At 45.5% G+C, this 9,004-nt stretch overlaps 1 protein-coding gene and 1 long non-coding RNA gene across 2 annotated transcripts; both read left to right on the plus strand.

The window, feature by feature from the left end:
* Positions 1–1,457: 1,457 nt before the first annotated feature.
* On the plus strand, positions 1,458–2,558 carry LOC144167510 (uncharacterized). Its single transcript, XR_013322014.1, has 3 exons — positions 1,458–1,552; positions 1,820–1,878; positions 2,306–2,558. It is a non-coding gene; the product is annotated as an uncharacterized LOC144167510 (long non-coding RNA).
* Positions 2,559–3,800: 1,242 nt separating this feature from the next.
* Positions 3,801–4,493, plus strand: LOC144167509 (uncharacterized). Its single transcript, XM_077696760.1, has 3 exons — positions 3,801–3,982; positions 4,095–4,135; positions 4,200–4,493. The coding sequence occupies exons 1-3, from the start codon at positions 3,927–3,929 to the stop codon at positions 4,433–4,435; spliced, it is 333 nt and encodes a 110-aa protein (XP_077552886.1). The 5' UTR covers positions 3,801–3,926; the 3' UTR covers positions 4,436–4,493.
* Positions 4,494–9,004: the final 4,511 nt, after the last annotated feature.

The raw sequence follows: 9,004 nt of genomic DNA on the forward strand, positions 1-9,004 counted from the left end.
AGTGAGGATTGCGAGTTCAACAAAAGAGGAAAGGGTAGAAAATATATTCCACCGTCATACCGCTTAGCGGTGGCCTTATGCACCACTTAGGACAACATAAGGTCTGGGTGGGAAAATTGCTGGAAAATCATCACTGCTTTATCTGTTTTCCTAATACCTGGCCCAATTTTTCAGAAGTATGCTTTGAAATTGTACCCGTGTTATTGGAAAACAGCAACAATCTAAATTTATGTTTGTATTTCGTTCTATTGTCATTTTAAGCTACTGCTGCCGCGCGGCAGCAGTTGAATCGTCTGCAGAGTGGTGGACCGAGACGAAAGACAGGTACGATACCTTTCAGGGTATCACCAAATATTATAGAAATTGTAGGAGGGTGCTGGCACCGCCTCACCCCGACCTAACCAGGGAGGAAGCGTCCACGTTCAGACAGCTGCAGACGAATTCACTGATGACCCCGGTCGTCATGAAGCACATACAGCCAGAACTCTATACGGACGACACGTGTGTGTTGTGTAACAATGCTAGGGCCTCGACCGCCCACTTACTCTGGGACTGTGAAGTGCGACCTAACGAGGCGGCAACCAGGACAGACCTACCGCCGTGGATCCAAGAAGCAGTGCGCAGTTGTGACAAGGACACCCAACTATCAGCCGTCCAGCAGGTCCTGGCGGCCCTCGAAAAGCAGCACCGGAGCGAAAGCTGCGGGGCGACGCCCTCCCTTATGGGGCAGCGGCGTCCAACCCCGTAGGGAGTAGCGAAGGTGTGGTCCGAGTAGGGGTGACGTCGGGATCGACGAGTGGCTACGTCCGGGCGCAGTGTACACACTGTGTCTGTTGCAGGCACTCAACAAAGTCTTTCTTCCTTCCTTCCTTCCTACTACATCTTTTCCCCAAACTTCGCTAATTCCACTCATTGAACCGGTTCGCGAACCGGCTCAAACTTCCTAACCGGCTCGCGAACCGCTTCGGTACGCAATTTCGTTGAACCCTAATCAAAGTGTAACGAAACAAATTTACCCTAACCCGAACCGTAATCCAACCAATACTTGTTCGCTTTGACACACTGATATCTATAGAACTACAGAGTTTCTTCTTCGCGACAACGCTAGATTTTACGGCCCACTGCATCGTTATCTTCAGCACCCATTGTTCGCACAATATGCTGAGAGGTCGCTGAAGCTTGGCCTCTCGAGCGCTCACAAGAAGGAAGTGCTGCCATCAGTGCAGAAGCTGACAATTGTACTTGGCCCGTTCGCGACCGATAACAACACGGACGGCTTCGTTCAGCCACGTTCCCAAATAATGTGGTGATAGCATAAAACGCAACGATATCTCAACCCACTAACGAACGTCATGCATAGAATCACCTCACATTTAATACTCGATTGCTGACAAGAAGTTTTTTTTTAATGCTCTGAAGCCCCATAGGTAGCAATGAGGTCACTTTGGGCGTAACGTTTGTATTCGTATATAAGGACCAACACAGATGCACCCTTTCCAAACGGAAATCTCACTTCTCTGTTTGGACGTCGTAGCTCCGCAGCTCCGCACAGGTAGTTTGTTTTGAAGGCTGCTTAGATCTGCTTCAAACAAATTGTTTGAAGGCTGCTTAGATCTTGTTGAAAGATATATCCCCTGAACAAATCACCAGCTACTAGAAAAATACATTGCCCTTTTGGCCGTTTTGTATGCCTTAAGCCTCATCTAATGGTTTTCAAAAAAGCATAGATGCCCTTACACTGTTCCGCGAGAGTTCAGTTATACGAAAAGTGCTTTATTTTGTCTTTAAAATCAACAATTTTTTGTATGTATTTTTTTAGGCCACAAGGAATGAAGCTTTTTGTCTGGATTACATTCTTCGCTCTGGCGGCTGAGACATGTAAGTGAAAATTGCCAGTTACAAATTTCCAGCACTTTCATTTTGTGAAGTCACTTCTCACGAACTCATAACAAAAATTTGCGTTGCAAGTGTGTTCAAGTACATTATTTTAACTGGCATGAATATTTTATTCGGCTAGGCAAACTGAATAAATAAACGTTTATAGTATTCAGGATATTTTGAAGCAGTGACTGGGTTTTCTTATATTCAACCCTACTAAAACAACATAGAATTTTGGGTTTCTTAAGAAAGGAACATGCACAGGAGCCGCTAATAGAACTTGAAAATATCCTTTGATGGGAATAAAAACCGAACGAAATGATATTATGTCAACACTTGATGAAAAACAAACACTGCCAATCTTTGTGGCGCAATTTTGGAAGAATAACCCCCTTGGTTGCTGTGGGCTAATGCGTTGCGTTTATAGGTGTGAGCACGCTTACTTGGTCCTAGCCATTCCGGTCGCTTTTGTGCTGGATCCGGAAAACCAATGCCGCCTGTATAATCCTTGCCTAACGGGTGAGCAAAAAATGGCCTAACAGCCACTCTCCTGTTGCTCTCTCCTACTCTTTCCCGATCCGTAGCCTTCCTACGTGCTTCCATGTCCGCCAGGCCAGCGCGGCTTCTCGAAAACTGTGCAAAATAGTTGACAGTTTGTCTAGCGTTCCCCTGTCGGTGCTCCGACGTCTTCGAGGCAAGCTGACAGGCACGCGCTGTAGAAGTGGGTGCAGTGTTCGCGACTCGCGAGTGGTGACGTAAGGCGCGACGTCCGGTGGCGGGCGCCACATACCGGATGAGTGCCAGAACTAAGCGTCCCTACCGCTCCCAATGGAAACCGGGCGACGCGTTCGGCAATGTTTATAAAGGCGGCGTTGGAAAAACAAACCCACGTGTGTGAAAATGCCGGCACGCGTAAATACCCCAGATTGGTGTGAATTATTCTGCAGCTGCCTACTGCTGCACGGTTTATCCCCCAATTGTAGCTGCTATGTAATAACCAACAAAATTCCAATTTTTACATTTCTATTCCTCTTTTGCACGAACCACAAATATTTTTTGAGTGTGCTGACTTTCTCCCTTCTACCTTCAACTCGCACGACAGTGTCTCGGTGCATCGCTTGCCTCTACAAAGTAATTACCGATGGTAGTCCTTGGTTATGTGTTTTCAATTACCCCTCGCCATAGTTTATCAGTATGTAGACGAAATCAGCGCATTCGTCTGTTTGAAGCTCTTAGGAAGTTGGCAATTTTGGTGAAGACATGATCTCGCCCCCTTCCTTGCATGTGCAGCTGCTGTCTTTGTAAGTTATAAGTAATAGGGCCGCCAACAAAAGAAAGGAATGTAAAACATTTGACCCCCCCCCCTCATAGAAGGCAAAAATTGTAGTTACCTTCCTATGTATTTCGCTTATTGGGACTGTTGTTCAAGCACAATAGTGAACACATAAAAACTCTTTATCCATGACAAGGTAAATGAGCTTGTAACTTGCATATAATGTTTAGATGGTGTGGCAGCCGCATTTATTGGCGTGTGACGCGATTTTGTTTCAGAACCGTTGTTCAAAAGTTGTCCGTTTGCCTAAAGTTAAAAAGTGAGAAGGGCTGCGTTATTCGTTATTGAATTGGCGGGACAAGGAAAACCTACACTAAGTGGCACAACTACGCTCGCTGAGGCAACTGCCCGAAAGGACGCGTTCAGTGCACGTATTAAACTGTGACCAGATTCACTAATTGACTACTGCGTAATAACGGATATGCGCTAGAGAATCACTTAGGCCGGAGATGACTGTGCGGGGATATTTTGTAATTTACACATTTCTAAAAGTATTGGAGCAACGAATGGCTGCGGCGGGAGATGGGAACAAAAACCGTGTTTCCGTATGTTATTCAAGAATGAAAATGTTCTTACTGACAAAAACTCTGCGCTCATTTGTCTGTGTAAGAACAAGTAATTAGTTCAATTTTCGATACGCATATGTAAAACTTTTACAATATAAGGTAGTCAAATAATTTCAACAGTCCCCTAATGTACCAATGAGTCTGTGATAATGGTGAACCCTGTTTTTTTTTCATGCCCTGCGGTTCACCTAGATGCTGCCACTGTGTGAGTAACTTGAACCCTTTCTTTTTTCCTCATTTTGGTTGAGGGTAACTCTTTTATATTACAGTAGTGCATGAGTGGCGACAATTTCTGATGGCGTTCTGATTTGTTTCAGGGTGCCTTCGTCACACCCTCGGGCACGATTGGTGCAAAGAGGTGAGTACGTAATACAAGTTGCGACAGTACCAATGCTGATTTATCGTTTGCGTTTAATTTCCAGGCGATGGGGACTCCTCGCTTAGAAAGACAGGGGAGACCATAGAATCCATTGGGAAATTACTTCAAGGTCAAGCCTCACTCCTCACCCCTGAACAGCTCGAGACGGCATTAAAAGCTGTCATGGATCCGGATTCCGAAGAATATGCTATTTTTGTTCCAATCATTGCCGCAATAGCAGGCGGAGCTGCTAGTGGGGCTGCTGGTGCAGTGGTCGGCCACCTCCTCAACAAGGGCTGACTGAGTGCCTAGACACCTGAAAGACCGGACCAATGAAATAAAGGACTGCCACAGTATACTACTTCGCCATGTGTCCGCTTTGCTGCAGACGTCCTCAACGACCGCGCGCTGAAAAGAACGGACAAATCGCGGTGCACCCAAAACGTGGGAATTCGGTTTGCATCGATAATACGAAATTCACCTCGGCGTGTCCAAAGATAACTGCCACGCTTGTATTCGGTTCTGTATTTCAGTATCGTAGGCGACGTTCCAATATCGATTCACTCAACCTACTAGCGACTTATTCATGCCCCTCATACTGAAGCAGGTCCATAAGCTTAAAGGGACCGTGCAACAATTTTGATAAGTGCTTTCATTCTTTCCTCCGCGTCTGGAACCACTGCGAAAGCTATAGCCTTCGCCAGCATGGAGCGGCACTTCGTTATTGGCTCGTCGCATACGCCTTCGATTTATGCTTTCTTTTGTGGCTTGTTTTGAAGTTGTTATGTTTTGAAGCTGCAACTGAAGGAAAACCGGCCAACAGTCCCTGCATGGCCTTAGGGACGTAATTCGAACCATACAAGAACGTGAAGAGCGGGAAAGAGAGAAAATGTTTTTAGCGAGTTTACAAGTTGTCTGATGGGCATAGAGCAGTAATTTTTGGCTGAGGTACTTTGCGACCCCCTAATCGAAGTACTGGGTGTGCTGGGTGACTAGGTTCTGCAAGCATTAAGGACCTCAAAACAAGTTGAAAAAAGTGTTGCATGGTCCCTTTAAGTTATACTGCAGAGCACCAGCAACGTTGCCATAGCAATACAGTAAAATTTAGGCAATTCGAACTTCATTAACTCGAAATTATAAATAACTGGAACTTCACGATTTGCTTCGACAAAGCTTTATTGAAGTGAATGAATAAAAATTCGGGTAATTAAAACGAAACTAGGTTACACTGCGTATAATTCGAACTTCGCTGCACCGCAGCTGCCCCTTGTCACCCGGTACGGGGCCATTGAATTGCATCCCGCTACCTACACACGAGTCTGGGTCACCTACGGTACAGAGAGAAGAATCGAGAACGCAGTTAAAAAAGGATCAAACCAATATAAAGCACTCTTAGTGGAGGTTATAGAACAAGATTATTTGCATAATGCGTCGATGTTCACGTGAGTGCAGTGGTGCACGGTGCATTGACCACAGAGTACAAGATATCGGAGGTCGGAAGCGCAGAACCGTTCGCTCTCAGTGACTACCAGTAGGAGTTGAAAGAAGCATTAGTGCGGCCGTCCACTTGGTAGCGATGGCTGGATTGAATGTTCACGCACGTCTTTTCAGTTTTGAAGAAGGCCAAGAGGAGGCTTTCCGCTTTATTCGTTCATTAAGGCAAACTGTTCTCGCGGCCGCCGTCAAGGAAAAGAGCATTATATTGTTAACATGCCTCATTCGTTTCCGAGAGGATGGCAACTGTAGCTATATTCTTCGCTTTCATTATTTCAAAGTTAGGTGGCATCACTTGTGGTTCGAATTAGCGAGCTTTTACTGTAATTGGGTAGGTGTGTAGATGATCGACGATGAGCCTTAAATTTTGTAAACGTACTCTTTGGGGCTTCAGACTGTGCATACAGCTGGGTAATAATGGATCTTGTTCCCTAAAGGGGTAATTTGGCACATTAAGGAAAGTTTTTAAAGCCCACTTTCACTCCTCCTTTGCACGTTCTCAAAGGATAAATAAAACTATGTCAAAAAACATTTAAGCTCTTCAGGCGTGTAAGTAGATCCCCCAAGACATGTTTCACCGCTTGGTACATGCAATTTTTTGTGCTGAAAAGTGTTAGTCATAAAAGTGCCCAAAACGTATTTTAAGGATTTCTCGTTGCGACGCTGCTTAAAGGGCGAAAAGTATTTATTTTCTAGATGCTTCAAATTTCAGTAGTGCATCCCTATTATGAGGCAGGAGCTCAATATTCCTTAAAGAGTAAAATGCGAGAACATATTTTTTTCTCAAATTTTTCTTCTTATCGCATGCCTGTGGATAAATCAAACAGGTTTTTTTTTTATTTTATAAACGTCACCCATATAAATGTCTAAAAACGGTTTTACACGATTTTTATATACCATCCTTTTTATAGAGAGAATCAGGACTTTGGGAAAATTGCACTGTATTACACATTTCTCATTAATTGTTCAGCCCATTGATGCTATAAGTCTTGGCTTACAAAGGCTGCTTAAACAGAACTCCAAAAAACGATTTCACGATGTAGTCCCAGCAAGCATTTCAACCGGGGAGTGGGATTTTTCAAACTGAGCCTCACAGGAAGTGGAATTAAGTAGAATTTTCGCGCGTTCGAATACAACGGGCCATCTCCTGGGAATTTCCGTAACCGCACGACTGACGTAGGAGGCTATGTTATCGATACCTACAAAATTGATGTCTACCAATCTGGCTGGCACAATTACAGCTCCCGCTGAACTGGAGTTCGTTACCGAGCCATCGGTGTAGACATGAATGCGGTCGCTGTATGCTTCATGTAAAAAGTTCATAGAGAGCTGTTGGAGACCTTGCGGTGGAACATCCTATTTCTTGGTTATTTCCGGGATGGTTAGATGCACTTCTGGCTTCAAGAGGCACCAAAGAGGTGATGATGGTCGTGCCGCAGGTTTGTATCCTGAGGAAAGGCTCTCGCAGTGAGCGGTGACTATCTTAAGGCGCAACGCGGTATTCGAAGACACGTCCGGAGACCTCGGGCTTGTATCGCCTGAATTGCACGCAGGTTGGTTTTGCTTGTATTGGACAGAAGGGGCAGGCTGTAACGTAGGACACTGAGAAATAGAGCATTGTAAACATGTAGCATTGAGCGAATAGAAACGCCCCACGTCTTTCCAGCCAGAAATTTGAAAAGTTGGATAATTCCAGAAAGCCTATTTTTCAGAGATGACATTTGTGCTGTCCAAGATGAGACCCGATTGATCATGATTCCAAGAAACCGGCGACTCTTCAAGCTGTTCAATTGAACAACGTCAACTGCATCCGAACTCAAAGCTATTCGCGAGGCTGTTCTGTACCTAAATCAAGAATTACCCCAAAAATGTGATCTTCTTCGCGAATCCTGGCCAGATCTCCAGTGTCTGCATTCCGCTCTTCGCTGCAGTGTGCAGACTCGCCCCGTGTTACTGTTTCGTCCCGTAGTGATCGTCCCGTGTCACTGCCTTTTCTTGTGTCCCCGTCTAGTGCGCTTTTACCATGTCGAACTCCCTAGCCACTACGGCATTTCTGGGAAGGAATGTGCAGACAATGCGGCTCATCATGTCTATGGAAGTGCACGATTGGCCGACATCCCGTTATCGCACCTTAATGGGGCAAGGTCACTGCACTCCATCGCCCGGGAAATCACGCTGACTGTTTGGAATACGCAGGAGTTTTCAAACTCCCGCCTGTACTTGCTCGACCCCGACCTGCAGCGCCACTTACCCACTAACATGCCACCCTCGGGTGCCACACTACTGTGACGAATATGGATTGGAGTTGCTTTCACCAAAGCTTACTCATTCACTATCGGCATAACTGACAGCCCTGCGTGTGACATGTGCGGCACGGACGAGACAATAAAACACCTCTTATGTCACTGTGTCCGGTTTGCAACGCAGACACTGCCCCTGTCAACCGCTCTCCGGAAACTCGACAACCAGCCATTAACTGCGCAAACTGTTTTGTGTCACAGGTATTGCCCATCAAAGTCCGAAAAGGCCACAAAAGCATTACTTCGTTTCTGAAAGGACACAGGCCTGTCTGAACGATTGTAGAGACACTGTGTATCATTGTTTATTTGTCATTTGGTTAGTTTACCGTTTCATTTTATTATCGCCTATTGTTTTGTTTTTGTAGTTATGTTTTATTTTTATTTTCTTGCTCCTCAAGCTCTATTCCCTTTCTTTTCAATGCCCTTTCTTTCTCTTTAAATCCATCCTTCCCACTTCCCATGCGTAGGGTAGCCAACCGGACTGTAACGTGGTTAACCTCCCTGCCTTTCATGTACTGTATTATCCTTTCTTCCTTCCTAAACCTACGAAAGAAAAGTCTCGACTGACTGACTGACTGACTGACTGACTGACTGACTGACTGACTGACTGACTGACTGACTCCTCAACGCCGAGCCAAAACTGCTGGTCCTAGATGCTTGAAACACCGGGAGTACATCCATGGGGCATAGAGGCTCACTAAGTCTGAATTTGCGGAAATTATTTTCTTAAAAGAGGAAAAAAGGGAAATTGGGATTTCGTACATGTGTGATTATCTCGCTCACCTGTTAAGATACCGAAGTACTTTTTTTCTGATTTATACCGCCCGTAAGAATATCTAAAAGATGGTTTTCACGTTTTGTCCCAACCAACCCTTAGGCAGTAGAGACATGTGCGTCCGAGCAACCGGTTTCCGACGCGGCGCGGCAGAATATCTAGCAGATTGGACGCGCGCGGTAGCGGCACGTGCGGTGGGTCATCCGGCAGTCATCCCAGCTGGTAGGGCGGAAAGGCATCCTTTTCCGCTCATGTCATCGACACTTAATTGAGTGAACCTGCATATCGGAGTAAATTGGT

Source organism: Haemaphysalis longicornis, unplaced genomic scaffold (genome assembly GCF_048455015.1).
Source record: "Haemaphysalis longicornis isolate Haplotype H1 unplaced genomic scaffold, Haemaphysalis longicornis Haplotype H1 scaffold_2, whole genome shotgun sequence".
NCBI classification, from domain to species: domain Eukaryota; kingdom Metazoa; phylum Arthropoda; class Arachnida; order Ixodida; family Ixodidae; genus Haemaphysalis; species Haemaphysalis longicornis.

Coding starts and splice junctions, on each gene's coding strand:
- LOC144167509 (XM_077696760.1), top strand. CDS start 3,927: ATGGTGAACCCTGTTTTTTTTTCATGCCCTGCGGTTCACCTAGATGCT. Junction 3,983..4,094: donor CACCTAGATGCTGCCACTGT/GTGAGTAACTTG, acceptor GATTTGTTTCAG/GGTGCCTTCGTCACACCCTC. Junction 4,136..4,199: donor GGCACGATTGGTGCAAAGAG/GTGAGTACGTAA, acceptor TTTAATTTCCAG/GCGATGGGGACTCCTCGCTT.